This window comes from Alexandromys fortis, unplaced genomic scaffold (assembly GCF_014885135.2).
Source record: "Alexandromys fortis isolate MF-2015 unplaced genomic scaffold, M_Fortis_MF-2015_v1.1 scaffold_127, whole genome shotgun sequence".
In the NCBI taxonomy this organism is placed as follows: domain Eukaryota; kingdom Metazoa; phylum Chordata; class Mammalia; order Rodentia; family Cricetidae; genus Alexandromys; species Alexandromys fortis.
The window spans coordinates 1,997,902-2,014,293 of record NW_026068006.1 but is presented as its reverse complement, the minus strand read 5'-3'; the positions used below and the strand labels follow the sequence as shown (position 1 = coordinate 2,014,293).

The following is a 16,392-nucleotide window of genomic DNA, read 5'->3' as shown; positions in this document are numbered from 1 at the left end:
ACAGACACAGGTTAAGATCCTCCCTGGTAAGCCAGCTCGTGGGCTACACAGAATATTAGAAATGGGTTAGAACAATATGTAAGAGCTAGCCAATAAGAAACTGAAACTAGCCGGGCCAGACAGTGTTTGAAAGAATACAGTTTCCGTGTAATTATTTCGGGCATAAGCTAGCCATGCGGGCGGCCGGGTGCCGGGGACGCAGCCCTGCCGCTCCTATTTCAACAAAAGCTATGTGGTATCACTTCACATGCATTAACAGCATCATTAGTTTTAAAAAGAAAACCACAGATGCTGATGTCATGGGGGGAAGCTTATATAAAATGTCCAAGGGAATATAAAGTAGGGCACTTGTTACGGAAAATAGTATGGAGGTACCTCAAAATATTAAACATTTGATTCTAATAATGAGAAAAATGATTGAACTTACATCCTAGAAGATTGTGTAGGTTACAAAGTAGGTGTGTGTGTGTGTGTGTATGTATTCTATTAAATAAATTCTCAGTGAGATAAAAGTATATGACAATAAAACTATTCAAGGAATATAATGTGTGAAAAATGATTTTTTTCAGTACACAGTATAGAATGAAATTTACAAAACAAATTCTAGTATTACAATACAATTAAATTCGGATGTTCAATATGGAACTTTTAAGCTAACATGTTTGTATTCCTTGACCAGCAATTTATCTCATATTTATAGGATAGGAAGTTAAAGGCAGAGGATCTGAAATCAAAGAACTTATGTTCAAATTGTAATTCTACCACTTATTATATGACCCTGGCTTTATCTAAATCTCTAATAAATTATAAAGATTTATTGTGTGATATTTTTACTCTTTTGGCTTTTTAAACTCTTTGGGGGGCCCACCACCCAGCTCCTAAATAAATCACACATGGAGGTTTATTACTCTTTATGAATGCCCGGCCTTATCTTGGCTTGTTGCTAGCCAGCTTTTCTTAAATTATCACAACTTTCTTTTGCCTCTGGGCTTCTACCTTTCTTTGCTTCTTTCTCTGTGGTGTACTGTATGGCTGGGTGGCTGGCCCCTGAGGTCCTCCTCCCCTTGTTCTCTCATTCTTTATTGTCTTTCTTCCCTCAGATTTCTCCTTCTCTTTATTCTCTCTGCCTGCTAGCCCTGCTTTTATCCTTGCTCCTGCCTTGCTATTGTTCAGCTCTTTATTAAACCACCAGTATTTTAGACAGGCACAGCGACACAGCTTCACAGAGTTAAACAAAGGCAGCATAAACAAAAGTCAAACACCTGAAAATAATATTCCCCAACTGATGGAGGAAGGTAATTGGTTAATTATAATAAACCAACTGCTTGGCCTCATAGCTTAGAACATAGGTGGGTGGAATAAACAGAATAGGATGCTGGGCGGAAGAGGAAGTGAGGTCAGACTCTGCTCTGCTCCGAGAGAAACCCGACAGCTCTGCTCTCTGGAGCAGAGACACCATGATGGACGGAGGCTAGAATCTTCCCGGTAAGCGCACCTTGGGGTGCTTACACGCATCATTAGAAATGGGCTAGTCCAGGTGCGAGAGTTAGCCTGTAAGGGCTAGAGTTCATGGGCCAAGCAGTTCTTAAATGAATACAGTTTGTGTGTTGTTATTTCGGGCATGAGCTAGCCAAGCGGCCGGGGTGTTGGGGACGCAGCCCCGCCCCTCTTATTTCAACACCCAACAATGATTAAATGAAATAAATGAGGTATCAGTTATTTTTCTCATTGTTGGGGACTAATTACCTGATAAGAAACAGAGGAAGAAGTATTCTGACCATGTTTTAAAGGCATAGTCCATCATGGAGGGACTGACTGACACTAGGAATGGCTTATGGCTATGGCAACAGGAGATGATGTAGGGGAATGAGGTACAGTAGTGGTATTGGATAGCCTGACTTATTGGGCTATACTAAGCCAGGATATACTTAGATCACAACAAGACAGCTCTGGAGGGGTAGAGCCGCAATAGGACAGCTCTAAAGGGATAGGGCCTCAATAGGACAGCTCTGGAGGGATAGGGCCGCAATAGGACAGCTCTGGAGGGATAGGGCCGCAATAGGACAGCTCTGGAGGGATAGGGCCGCAATAGGACAGCTCTGGAGGGATAGGGCCGCAATAGGACAGCTCTGGAGGGATAGGGCCGCAATAGGACAGCTCTGGAGGGATAGGGCCGCAATAGGACAGCTCTGGAGGGATAGGGCCGCAATAGGACAGCTCTGGAGGGATAGGGCCGCAATAGGACAGCTCTGGAGGGATAGGGCCGCAATAGGACAGCTCTGGAGGGATAGGGCCGCAATAGGACAGCTCTGGAGGGATAGGGCCGCAATAGGACAGCTCTGGAGGGATAGGGCCGCAATAGGACAGCTCTGGAGGGATAGGGCCGCAATAGGACAGCTCTGGAGGGATAGGGCCGCAATAGGACAGCTCTGGAGGGATAGGGCCGCAATAGGACAGCTCTGGAGGGATAGGGCCGCAATAGGACAGCTCTGGAGGGATAGGGCCGCAATAGGACAGCTCTGGAGGGATAGGGCCGCAATAGGACAGCTCTGGAGGGATAGGGCCGCAATAGGACAGCTCTGGAGGGATAGGGCCGCAATAGGACAGCTCTGGAGGGATAGGGCCGCAATAGGACAGCTCTGGAGGGATAGGGCCGCAATAGGACAGCTCTGGAGGGATAGGGCCGCAATAGGACAGCTCTGGAGGGATAGGGCCGCAATAGGACAGCTCTGGAGGGATAGGGCCGCAATAGGACAGCTCTGGAGGGATAGGGCCGCAATAGGACAGCTCTGGAGGGATAGGGCCGCAATAGGACAGCTCTGGAGGGATAGGGCCGCAATAGGACAGCTCTGGAGGGATAGGGCCGCAATAGGACAGCTCTGGAGGGATAGGGCCGCAATAGGACAGCTCTGGAGGGATAGGGCCGCAATAGGACAGCTCTGGAGGGATAGGGCCGCAATAGGACAGCTCTGGAGGGATAGGGCCGCAATAGGACAGCTCTGGAGGGATAGGGCCGCAATAGGACAGCTCTGGAGGGATAGGGCCGCAATAGGACAGCTCTGGAGGGATAGGGCCGCAATAGGACAGCTCTGGAGGGATAGGGCCGCAATAGGACAGCTCTGGAGGGATAGGGCCGCAATAGGACAGCTCTGGAGGGATAGGGCCGCAATAGGACAGCTCTGGAGGGATAGGGCCGCAATAGGACAGCTCTGGAGGGATAGGGCCGCAATAGGACAGCTCTGGAGGGATAGGGCCGCAATAGGACAGCTCTGGAGGGATAGGGCCGCAATAGGACAGCTCTGGAGGGATAGGGCCGCAATAGGACAGCTCTGGAGGGATAGGGCCGCAATAGGACAGCTCTGGAGGGATAGGGCCGCAATAGGACAGCTCTGGAGGGATAGGGCCGCAATAGGACAGCTCTGGAGGGATAGGGCCGCAATAGGACAGCTCTGGAGGGATAGGGCCGCAATAGGACAGCTCTGGAGGGATAGGGCCGCAATAGGACAGCTCTGGAGGGATAGGGCCGCAATAGGACAGCTCTGGAGGGATAGGGCCGCAATAGGACAGCTCTGGAGGGATAGGGCCGCAATAGGACAGCTCTGGAGGGATAGGGCCGCAATAGGACAGCTCTGGAGGGATAGGGCCGCAATAGGACAGCTCTGGAGGGATAGGGCCGCAATAGGACAGCTCTGGAGGGATAGGGCCGCAATAGGACAGCTCTGGAGGGATAGGGCCGCAATAGGACAGCTCTGGAGGGATAGGGCCGCAATAGGACAGCTCTGGAGGGATAGGGCCGCAATAGGACAGCTCTGGAGGGATAGGGCCGCAATAGGACAGCTCTGGAGGGATAGGGCCGCAATAGGACAGCTCTGGAGGGATAGGGCCGCAATAGGACAGCTCTGGAGGGATAGGGCCGCAATAGGACAGCTCTGGAGGGATAGGGCCGCAATAGGACAGCTCTGGAGGGATAGGGCCGCAATAGGACAGCTCTGGAGGGATAGGGCCGCAATAGGACAGCTCTGGAGGGATAGGGCCGCAATAGGACAGCTCTGGAGGGATAGGGCCGCAATAGGACAGCTCTGGAGGGATAGGGCCGCAATAGGACAGCTCTGGAGGGATAGGGCCGCAATAGGACAGCTCTGGAGGGATAGGGCCGCAATAGGACAGCTCTGGAGGGATAGGGCCGCAATAGGACAGCTCTGGAGGGATAGGGCCGCAATAGGACAGCTCTGGAGGGATAGGGCCGCAATAGGACAGCTCTGGAGGGATAGGGCCGCAATAGGACAGCTCTGGAGGGATAGGGCCGCAATAGGACAGCTCTGGAGGGATAGGGCCGCAATAGGACAGCTCTGGAGGGATAGGGCCGCAATAGGACAGCTCTGGAGGGATAGGGCCGCAATAGGACAGCTCTGGAGGGATAGGGCCGCAATAGGACAGCTCTGGAGGGATAGGGCCGCAATAGGACAGCTCTGGAGGGATAGGGCCGCAATAGGACAGCTCTGGAGGGATAGGGCCGCAATAGGACAGCTCTGGAGGGATAGGGCCGCAATAGGACAGCTCTGGAGGGATAGGGCCGCAATAGGACAGCTCTGGAGGGATAGGGCCGCAATAGGACAGCTCTGGAGGGATAGGGCCGCAATAGGACAGCTCTGGAGGGATAGGGCCGCAATAGGACAGCTCTGGAGGGATAGGGCCGCAATAGGACAGCTCTGGAGGGATAGGGCCGCAATAGGACAGCTCTGGAGGGATAGGGCCGCAATAGGACAGCTCTGGAGGGATAGGGCCGCAATAGGACAGCTCTGGAGGGATAGGGCCGCAATAGGACAGCTCTGGAGGGATAGGGCCGCAATAGGACAGCTCTGGAGGGATAGGGCCGCAATAGGACAGCTCTGGAGGGATAGGGCCGCAATAGGACAGCTCTGGAGGGATAGGGCCGCAATAGGACAGCTCTGGAGGGATAGGGCCGCAATAGGACAGCTCTGGAGGGATAGGGCCGCAATAGGACAGCTCTGGAGGGATAGGGCCGCAATAGGACAGCTCTGGAGGGATAGGGCCGCAATAGGACAGCTCTGGAGGGATAGGGCCGCAATAGGACAGCTCTGGAGGGATAGGGCCGCAATAGGACAGCTCTGGAGGGATAGGGCCGCAATAGGACAGCTCTGGAGGGATAGGGCCGCAATAGGACAGCTCTGGAGGGATAGGGCCGCAATAGGACAGCTCTGGAGGGATAGGGCCGCAATAGGACAGCTCTGGAGGGATAGGGCCGCAATAGGACAGCTCTGGAGGGATAGGGCCGCAATAGGACAGCTCTGGAGGGATAGGGCCGCAATAGGACAGCTCTGGAGGGATAGGGCCGCAATAGGACAGCTCTGGAGGGATAGGGCCGCAATAGGACAGCTCTGGAGGGATAGGGCCGCAATAGGACAGCTCTGGAGGGATAGGGCCGCAATAGGACAGCTCTGGAGGGATAGGGCCGCAATAGGACAGCTCTGGAGGGATAGGGCCGCAATAGGACAGCTCTGGAGGGATAGGGCCGCAATAGGACAGCTCTGGAGGGATAGGGCCGCAATAGGACAGCTCTGGAGGGATAGGGCCGCAATAGGACAGCTCTGGAGGGATAGGGCCGCAATAGGACAGCTCTGGAGGGATAGGGCCGCAATAGGACAGCTCTGGAGGGATAGGGCCGCAATAGGACAGCTCTGGAGGGATAGGGCCGCAATAGGACAGCTCTGGAGGGATAGGGCCGCAATAGGACAGCTCTGGAGGGATAGGGCCGCAATAGGACAGCTCTGGAGGGATAGGGCCGCAATAGGACAGCTCTGGAGGGATAGGGCCGCAATAGGACAGCTCTGGAGGGATAGGGCCGCAATAGGACAGCTCTGGAGGGATAGGGCCGCAATAGGACAGCTCTGGAGGGATAGGGCCGCAATAGGACAGCTCTGGAGGGATAGGGCCGCAATAGGACAGCTCTGGAGGGATAGGGCCGCAATAGGACAGCTCTGGAGGGATAGGGCCGCAATAGGACAGCTCTGGAGGGATAGGGCCGCAATAGGACAGCTCTGGAGGGATAGGGCCGCAATAGGACAGCTCTGGAGGGATAGGGCCGCAATAGGACAGCTCTGGAGGGATAGGGCCGCAATAGGACAGCTCTGGAGGGATAGGGCCGCAATAGGACAGCTCTGGAGGGATAGGGCCGCAATAGGACAGCTCTGGAGGGATAGGGCCGCAATAGGACAGCTCTGGAGGGATAGGGCCGCAATAGGACAGCTCTGGAGGGATAGGGCCGCAATAGGACAGCTCTGGAGGGATAGGGCCGCAATAGGACAGCTCTGGAGGGATAGGGCCGCAATAGGACAGCTCTGGAGGGATAGGGCCGCAATAGGACAGCTCTGGAGGGATAGGGCCGCAATAGGACAGCTCTGGAGGGATAGGGCCGCAATAGGACAGCTCTGGAGGGATAGGGCCGCAATAGGACAGCTCTGGAGGGATAGGGCCGCAATAGGACAGCTCTGGAGGGATAGGGCCGCAATAGGACAGCTCTGGAGGGATAGGGCCGCAATAGGACAGCTCTGGAGGGATAGGGCCGCAATAGGACAGCTCTGGAGGGATAGGGCCGCAATAGGACAGCTCTGGAGGGATAGGGCCGCAATAGGACAGCTCTGGAGGGATAGGGCCGCAATAGGACAGCTCTGGAGGGATAGGGCCGCAATAGGACAGCTCTGGAGGGATAGGGCCGCAATAGGACAGCTCTGGAGGGATAGGGCCGCAATAGGACAGCTCTGGAGGGATAGGGCCGCAATAGGACAGCTCTGGAGGGATAGGGCCGCAATAGGACAGCTCTGGAGGGATAGGGCCGCAATAGGACAGCTCTGGAGGGATAGGGCCGCAATAGGACAGCTCTGGAGGGATAGGGCCGCAATAGGACAGCTCTGGAGGGATAGGGCCGCAATAGGACAGCTCTGGAGGGATAGGGCCGCAATAGGACAGCTCTGGAGGGATAGGGCCGCAATAGGACAGCTCTGGAGGGATAGGGCCGCAATAGGACAGCTCTGGAGGGATAGGGCCGCAATAGGACAGCTCTGGAGGGATAGGGCCGCAATAGGACAGCTCTGGAGGGATAGGGCCGCAATAGGACAGCTCTGGAGGGATAGGGCCGCAATAGGACAGCTCTGGAGGGATAGGGCCGCAATAGGACAGCTCTGGAGGGATAGGGCCGCAATAGGACAGCTCTGGAGGGATAGGGCCGCAATAGGACAGCTCTGGAGGGATAGGGCCGCAATAGGACAGCTCTGGAGGGATAGGGCCGCAATAGGACAGCTCTGGAGGGATAGGGCCGCAATAGGACAGCTCTGGAGGGATAGGGCCGCAATAGGACAGCTCTGGAGGGATAGGGCCGCAATAGGACAGCTCTGGAGGGATAGGGCCGCAATAGGACAGCTCTGGAGGGATAGGGCCGCAATAGGACAGCTCTGGAGGGATAGGGCCGCAATAGGACAGCTCTGGAGGGATAGGGCCGCAATAGGACAGCTCTGGAGGGATAGGGCCGCAATAGGACAGCTCTGGAGGGATAGGGCCGCAATAGGACAGCTCTGGAGGGATAGGGCCGCAATAGGACAGCTCTGGAGGGATAGGGCCGCAATAGGACAGCTCTGGAGGGATAGGGCCGCAATAGGACAGCTCTGGAGGGATAGGGCCGCAATAGGACAGCTCTGGAGGGATAGGGCCGCAATAGGACAGCTCTGGAGGGATAGGGCCGCAATAGGACAGCTCTGGAGGGATAGGGCCGCAATAGGACAGCTCTGGAGGGATAGGGCCGCAATAGGACAGCTCTGGAGGGATAGGGCCGCAATAGGACAGCTCTGGAGGGATAGGGCCGCAATAGGACAGCTCTGGAGGGATAGGGCCGCAATAGGACAGCTCTGGAGGGATAGGGCCGCAATAGGACAGCTCTGGAGGGATAGGGCCGCAATAGGACAGCTCTGGAGGGATAGGGCCGCAATAGGACAGCTCTGGAGGGATAGGGCCGCAATAGGACAGCTCTGGAGGGATAGGGCCGCAATAGGACAGCTCTGGAGGGATAGGGCCGCAATAGGACAGCTCTGGAGGGATAGGGCCGCAATAGGACAGCTCTGGAGGGATAGGGCCGCAATAGGACAGCTCTGGAGGGATAGGGCCGCAATAGGACAGCTCTGGAGGGATAGGGCCGCAATAGGACAGCTCTGGAGGGATAGGGCCGCAATAGGACAGCTCTGGAGGGATAGGGCCGCAATAGGACAGCTCTGGAGGCTGGAGCTGCAATGGGACAGCTCAGCACTGGAGGAAAGGTGTCCTGACTATCGGGAAGCCGGGCTACCTTAAGCTGAGGTGCAGTGGGGGATCATCTCCCTTCAAGATATAGAGATCCTGCTCCTCTCCTGGACAGCAGCTACAGCTGAGTTCTGCTCTGTTCCCTTACATGAACGTCCTACAGAGCTATCTGTTTCTTCTCCAGCCCAAGATGTTTCTTCTGCTAGCACTGTGCTGGGGGAAGCTGCAAATTTCAGTGTTTACCCTGCTGAGTTGTGATCTTGCTTAAACTGATCTTTCCTAGCTACGCTTCTGTTTGTCTTTTTTCAAATGGGAATGCTAAAATCGTACACACACACACACTTACATGAGTTTACAGCTTGCCCTGAGTCTCAGAACAGACTCTGAATTGGGATTTTGAACAGTGGAATAACTGTGGGACTACTGAAAATCTGAAGACAGACTGAACGCATTTTACATAATGAGACGGCCATGAGCCTAAGGACCCAGTAGTCAAATGGGAAACATCCCTTGGAGGTTCATTTCTCTAACTAATGGAATTATTGAAAGGTGAGCCTCACTAAAGGAAATAGTTAATTAAAGTGAGGGTTGGAGGATCTATTAGTCTTTAAATTTATAACTTGACCTCAGTTCCTCCCAGTGTCAGCTCCCTTGTTTCCTGAGCCACAAACCCTTCCACCACTGTGCTGTCTCCACTGTAACAGGCTGTACTCTCAAACTGTGAGACCAAGTCTTTCTGTAAGCTGCTTCTCATCAGCCACATGGTTTCACTGATAAGGGAAGTAAATACAGATGGGTAATCATTTGGTAAAGTAGCAGGATTTGGGGAGGGGGGATTGAGTCAGGGTTTCTCTTTGTAAACTTGACTGTCCTGGAATTCACTCTGTATACCATGTCGGCCTCAAAGACACAGAGATCCTCCCGCCTCTGTCTCCCAAGTGCTGGGATTAAAGATGCGTGCTACCATACCTGGCAGTAGCTACAACCTTAACCCTTAAAAAAGATAACTACTATTGCTGGCACATACATATTACAACCCCTGCCCAACCCCTGCCTCACATCTCTTTGTACGGGATATAGTTTAACCAGAGGCACTACATTCGGTCATTTATGCATCGGTATTTGGCTGTTTGGTGCTGTGATAGCAGGACTACATAGGTGAAATGGAAACCAGAGGGACCACAAGATTCAAATATTTACTATCTACTCAAAAGAAGTTTGCTGATTTGTACCATACAGCAATAGAAGGAAGCATGTAAAAATGTAACATTTTAGGATGGTAGAGAATATATATACGGCAGTGACGACAAGGAGAGCACACACTGCAGTGACAAGGAGAGGACAGACTGACTGCAGTGACAAGGAGAGGACAGACTGACTGCAGTGACAAGGAGAGGACAGACTGCAGTGACAAGGAGAGGACACACTGACTGCAGGGACAAGGAGAGGACAGACTGACTGCAGTGACAAGGAGAGGACAGACTGCAGTGACAATAAGGAGAGGACAGACTGCAGTGATGACAAGGAGAGGACAGACTGACTGCAGTGACAATAAGGAGAGGACACACTGCAGGGACGACAGGCTGACTAGTTTTCATAGTCAACAATCCCAAAGACTAGACAAACATACAGGTGTTTTCCTATCCCCAAAATAGTAGTCATTTTAAAACTAAGGTTACAGATTCTATGTTGAGTACAAATATGAAAAGTTACCTAAACGGCATACCTAAGAAACTTACAAGCATCATATATTAAGGCATAATACCAGGCTATAAAATAATTTTTCTGACTCTACCTCTTAAAACTGAATCTTATTATGTGAGAACCATAAACATAAAGTATCAGCAGAAATGTACAAAGAGGACTAAGGAGATGACTCCATGGGTAAAGTCCCTGCTCACAAGCCTGACGACCCGAGTTCAGATCCTAGAACACACTTTAGCCTTGAGGAGGAGGGTGGAGGAAAGGCAGAGAGGTGGATCCCTGAACCTCAATGGCTTAACCAAAGTAGTAACCTGAATTCAGGTTCACTGAGAGACCCTGTTTCAAAAAAATAAAGATGCAGAGCAACTGAGCAAAGTATGCAACACCAACCTTGGGCCAATGCATGCAAATTCAACAGTGTACATGTGCACCCCTACACACACACCCACATCACACAACACAAGCACACGCACGCATGCATGGAAAAGAGAAATACATAAAGGGCAAAATACACTGAAGTCGCTTGCAATCTGGATGGTAATAATAATAATCTCTAAGACTTAGAGTCTAACAGTAGTTAAGTATATTTTAATCTCTATATTTCCTTAAATTTTATGTAAATGGTTTCCTTATCCACTTATAACCCACAGTATATAAAAAAGTAAAAACTGTATTACCTGAATTGGATGTTCACTAAATGAGGCTGAGAGCCATCAGATTGCCAGTAAGTTTCTAGATTGTCATCTCGTAATTGGTCCACACCAAACCCTAGAAACAGTGAAAATGGCAATAAATTTCTATGAAAAAGTTATATATTTAAAACATAAAATTATCATACATATTTGTCCAGAAATTTTGATAAAGACTTTATCAAAATATAAAACTTAACCGAAACTCTCTCACTCTTTCATTCGGATCTCAGCTCAAGAAATACCACTACTGGCTGGTTGGTTGTGTCGATCACTGTCAGACCGCTTGTTTCTTATATGTGAGGCCCTGGGTCAATCCCCTTCACACACAGGACAAATATTTTGAGTGGCTGGTTTTTTTAAAAGGCATCTCTGGGGATAAAGTCCTTATTTTCTCAAATCCTTTTTATAAACCAATCATAAGAACGATCCATCCTGTGATAGCCTTTAGAATAGGCAGATTTGAGCAGGCTCATTATCCCATCTTAGCTCTTTGCTACTTTTTAAGTTCCCTAGTAAAGATAACTAAATTTCATGGTTCTTAAGAGAGTCCTTGTTAAACAATCTATTGAGTTAAAGGCTTCTTCTACTTATTCCACTTTGGCTATATTTTTTCCCCTGTTTTACAATTTTATTTCTATTTTATTTCAAAGAATTTCATGAAGTGGTATTTAGTCTTAAGCAAAACAAGTATTAAACAAAAATCTTTAACTCAAGACTAATTTGAAATTTGCTTCTAAGACATTACTTAGTATTGTCTATTAAAGTATAATGGGAAAAACAAATAAGCATAATCTTTTGAGAACTGATCATTCTGGACCTTTCCTCTAGGACACTGAGTATGATTACCAGTTTCCACGTGCACATTTTTTCTCACAAGCAGAATGTATTATGAGCATAAGTTCACATGCTGATGTTACCTCTTTCTTAAGTGTCCAATGTGATTATTGTATCTGAGTTGTCTTAGTCAAAAAAAGACTTTAAGACAATGGCAGATCTGTTTTAATGGCTTTGACAGGTATTATGTACCCAGGTAAAGAACATTATTCAGAGGGAAAAAACTTTTATAAATCATAACAGGCTTCAGTGGTTCTCTTTTTAAGGTTCTACTGCTTGCAGACATTAGAAGAGGACACTGGTCCCATGAAGTGGGAGTTAGAGGTGGTTGTGAGCCGCACAATATAAAATTGGCAACTGAACTCAGGTCCTCTGGAAGAGAGCAAGGGTTCAACAGTTGAGCTCTCCCCAGTTGCAGTGGTCCTACAGTGCGGCCCTGCAGCTGCAACATCACTCTAGAGCTCTACATCAGCAATTCTGAGAGCCTGCCTCACTCAAAGTATGTTTGAGGAATCTTTTGGATGATTCTGGTGTGTGCTAAGATGTCACAGCCACTTCTCTAAGGTTGCACTTCTTGTACTTGTCTTGGCTCTACTCATTTTTTGGACTCATCAATGCCTTGTTATGAGGTCACTGTCCTGACCTCTACTTAGGTGATGCCCAGAAAACAACTCTCCCTCCTTCCCATGGTCATGATTACAGTCAATCAATCTGTAGACACTGCTAAAGGACGGGGCTAGGGTATGAGCAATAAAACCATCCATAAGTAAAAACAACTGTCCCAAGGCAAAGAGAAACAATATTCTTTGTGGTTATGGTTATTGTTTAGTAAATACTCACTTTTTTCTCTTGGCCCTCCATCGGGGGAATATGGTCATATTTGGGTTAAGTCCAGACTGATTTGAATTCGACACAATGTGAATGAATATGACACAAGCTGCGGTTTTAATGTGTTTGCAAGGTCTGGATTAACCCTTTAAAAGTCTCTACCACATTAAGAGAGCATGTCTGGATTCATAGGGCAGACACCATTCATTACATGAAAGATATATTTTAAGTGTCCAAGCCATTTTCTTCTTAAGCATCTCTAGAAACACAATTACTTTCAGACTGGATAGGGGGTTACTGTAACTCAACCACATGCTTTGACTTTGAAGACCTAACAAGTAATGTGGTGTTATAAACCCTTAATCCTAGAACTTGGAAGGCACAGGCAGGCAGATAGCGTGTGTGTTTGAGGCCAACCTGATCTACTAGAGAATTTCAAACCAGCCAGCGCTACATAGTAAGACCCCATCAGAAAGATACAGACAGACAGAGAGAAAAAATATAGCCTTCGTAAAAGAATTCATCTATAATTGTATCCTACAACTGTTTACAGTTCAGCTAAACAAAACCAATGAGCTTTCTCCTTGTACTTAAAATCCAAATTCTTTTTCTTTTTCCTTTGGTTTTCTGAGACAGGGTTTCTCTGTAGCTTTTGAGCCTGTCCTGGAACTAGCTCTTGTAGACCAGGCTGGCCTCGAACACCGGAGTGCTGGGATTAAAGGTGTGCATCACCAACGCCTGGTCAAATCCAAATTCTTTGTGTGTGCATGCATGTCTTATGTGTTCATGCATATATGTGTACATGCACAGACCAGAAGCTGATACTAGGTATCTTCCTCTATCACTCTCCACTTTATTTTGAATGCATATGTATGTTGGTGCATGTATGTACACATGGGTGAAGGGTTACACAAAAACGTAAAAGTCAGGCATCAATGTTAGGAGTTTTACTGGGAGGTTTTGTGTGTCAACTTGACACAAGCTAGAATCATCAGAGAGAAAGAAGACTCCATGTGATCCAGCTGTAAGGCATTTTCCCATCTAGTCATCAATGAGGGAGGGCCCAGCCTCTGGTGGGTGGTGCTATATCTGGGCTGGTGGTCCTGGGTTCCATAAAAAGGCAAACTGAGCAAGCCCTGGAAAGCAAGCCAGTAAGCAGCTTCCCTCCTTGGCCTCTACATCAGCTTCTGCCTTCAGGTTCCTGTCCTGTTTGAGTTCCTATCCTGACTTCTTTCAGTGATGAACAGTGATGTGGAAGTAGAAGCCAAATAAATGCTTTCCTCTCCAACTAGCTTTTTGGTCATGGTGTTTCACTGCAGCAATAGAAATCCTAACTAAGACAGGTGTCTTGCTCAATTACTTTCTTCATTATTTTATAAGATAGTGTCTCTCACTGACCCTGGAGCTCATCAAGTCAGCAAGACTATCTGGCCAGCAAGTCCCAGGGATCCTCTTATCTCTGCCTTCCAAGCCCTGGAAGTAGAGGCATCCCTGACACACCAGGATTTTTACATAGGTGCCAGGGATCAAAACTCAAGTCCTATAGCTAGAGAGGCGGATCAGCAGTTAAGAACATTTGCTGCTCTTGCAGAAGACACAGCTTCAGTTCCCAGCATCCATGTGTCATATTCATTTATAACACCAGTTCCTAGGGATCCAACGTGTGCCAGAGGCATCAGGCACACACAGTGCATACACATACATGCAGGCAAACAATCATATATATAAAATAAATTAAAAAAGAAAAAGAAAATCTCACTGGGCAGTGGTATACACCTTTAATCCTAGAGTGCTCAGGAGGTAGAGACAGGCAGAGTGAGTTCGAGGCCAGCCTGGTCTTCAAGAGCTAGATCCAGGACAGGCTCCAAAGCTACACAGAGAAACCCTATCTTGAAAAAGAAACAATGATAATGTTGATGATGATAATGGACTATGATGTAGAAGTGTAAGCCAAATAAATAAACCCTTTCTTCCCCACTTTATTTTTGGTCATAGCATTTCATCATAACAATAGTAACCCTGACTAAGTCAGAAACTATGCCAAGAAAAATGACCAGGTTTTCAATAACAGCAGTAACAACTGAAGATCACTGCAGTTATGTCAAGCTGATTTCCCACAGAATCAGTGAACTGACAATAAAAAAAGGAACATCCTACCAACACCTACAATAGCAAAACTCACAAACCTACTACACTATGTAAAGAAGCCAGACTCAAAAGTTTCCATACCATAGGACTATATTCATAATAGAATTCTTCAGCTGGGTAGTGGTGCCTCAGGCCTTTAATACCAGCACTTGGAAGACAGAGACAGGCAGATCTTTGAAAATTTTACACTGATCTTTTTTAAATTATTACAGAAAAGAAGAAAATGCCTATCAAATTAAAGGTTAGATAAATGCGAAGAGATACACACATATCCTACCCTGACACATATTAGCAAAAGACATCGACTCCAAGAATAAAGAGAAAAATATTAAATGCTTCCAGAAAGAACAGCAAGCATAAAATGTGAATTAAACAACTAAATAACAGCAGAAATGGCACAGGAGGAGGAGACAGTCTTATAAGAAACTTAAATCTAACAAATATTAAAAATCTCATTAGTATTAGTAATACAATTGGATGAAAACAACACAATAAATGAAAACCCAGTTCATAGAATTAAAATATCTACACACACACACACACACACACACACACACACAATTAAAGGTAGTCCAATACATAAGAAAATTATTAGTAAGTTGGGCAATGCCTTTATTCCCAGCACCTGGGAGGCAGAGGCAATCAGATCTCTGAGTTGAAGGCCAGCCTGGTTTACAGAGCAGTTCTAGGACAGCCAGGACTACACGGAGAAACCCTGTCTCAAAAATTTTAAAAAAAAGCCAAAAGCCACATATATATATATATATGTATATAATAAAAGAAAATTATAAGTAATTATTATCACAGCATCCAAGTTTTGTTTTGCTTTACCTGGTTTGCACGAGGAGAGTGACCAAACAGCTTGGGACCCAATTTCCCTTACTGTCGCTGTCCTTTCCAACTGCTTAGGATCAGCACCAGGAGGTGTCTTGTTCGGTGTGGTCATTTTAAAATTATTCTGCGGAGAAACAAGCAATATTCATTATTCCAAGACTTGACCATCTTTCTTCAAATGTAAAAACAAAAGCTCAGTGCCGAGCCTTGTGGCCTAAGGCAGAGGCAGAAGCAGAAAGATTGGAGTTAAAGGCCAACTTGTTCTACACAGTTCCAGGACTACATGGGGACCCTATGTCAAATAAAATAAAATAAACTTTAATGACAATAATCACTCATATTCCCTTCATCTTTTATACCTTTTGTTAATCTTAGCAAAGGTATGATAACATGAGGAAGAAAAACTTCTTGGGAAGTTGAGAGTATGTTGAACTGCTCCGGTAACCGTTATGGCTACTCTACATTATTGTAAATCCTAAACAGAACCAATAGAACTATAGACCATCTCCTTGACACGTTCCTTCCGATTCCAAGCTATCCCTATAACCGCCACATCCACGAATCCTCTAAGTAATCACAGAGACATTATAAATTCCGTTAAACCCTGAATGGTCTGCCACCGGAGGAGGAGGGGACAGGACCCATCTCGACATCGGAACAGACTGAAACGACCAGCCAGGCGGGGAAACAAAAGGCTAGGAGAGGAATGGGTCCTGGACTTAAAGACTAACACTGCAGGAGCTGAGTACAGGACTGGGGATGCTGCCTGACGCCGCTACTCCACCAGGTCCGCTAAGGCTCCACCCCAGGCCCACCAGGCCTGAGCAGACAGCAAGCTCAACGCCACCGAGAACAGGGAAGAGCCAGGGCGGATCTCAAGCCGCGCTCGGACAGACCTGGTCCGCCACAATCCGTTTCCGCGGCGCCTACCGGTCCACGCCACTCCCACCGCAGCTCAGTGATTCCGGGCTCCCTCAGTAGACAAGAGTCGCAGACCAGTGACGTCAGAGGCGTCCACACCTTCCATCCACGGCGCTGACTCCGC

At 48.6% G+C, this 16,392-nt stretch overlaps 1 protein-coding gene across 2 annotated transcripts in view; it reads right to left on the bottom strand.

Annotated features, from left to right (window-relative positions):
• The window catches only part of Anapc10 (anaphase promoting complex subunit 10), a 59,501-nt gene extending 43,130 nt beyond the window's left edge, over window positions 1-16,371 (bottom strand). Inside the window, exons 1-3 of one of the 2 annotated variants that reach the window (XM_050161554.1) lie at window positions 16,244-16,371; window positions 15,345-15,471; window positions 10,689-10,779 (exon numbers count right to left, since the gene is read on the bottom strand). In XM_050161554.1, the coding sequence (XP_050017511.1) occupies window positions 10,689-10,779; window positions 15,345-15,459 (206 nt within the window). In that variant the 5' untranslated portion in view covers window positions 15,460-15,471; window positions 16,244-16,371. Of the gene's footprint in view, window positions 1-10,688; window positions 10,780-15,344; window positions 15,472-16,078; window positions 16,205-16,243 lie in introns of those variants that run through there. The other variant, XM_050161555.1, reaches the window with a different exon arrangement.
• Between the last annotated feature and the right edge of the window lie 21 nt (window positions 16,372-16,392).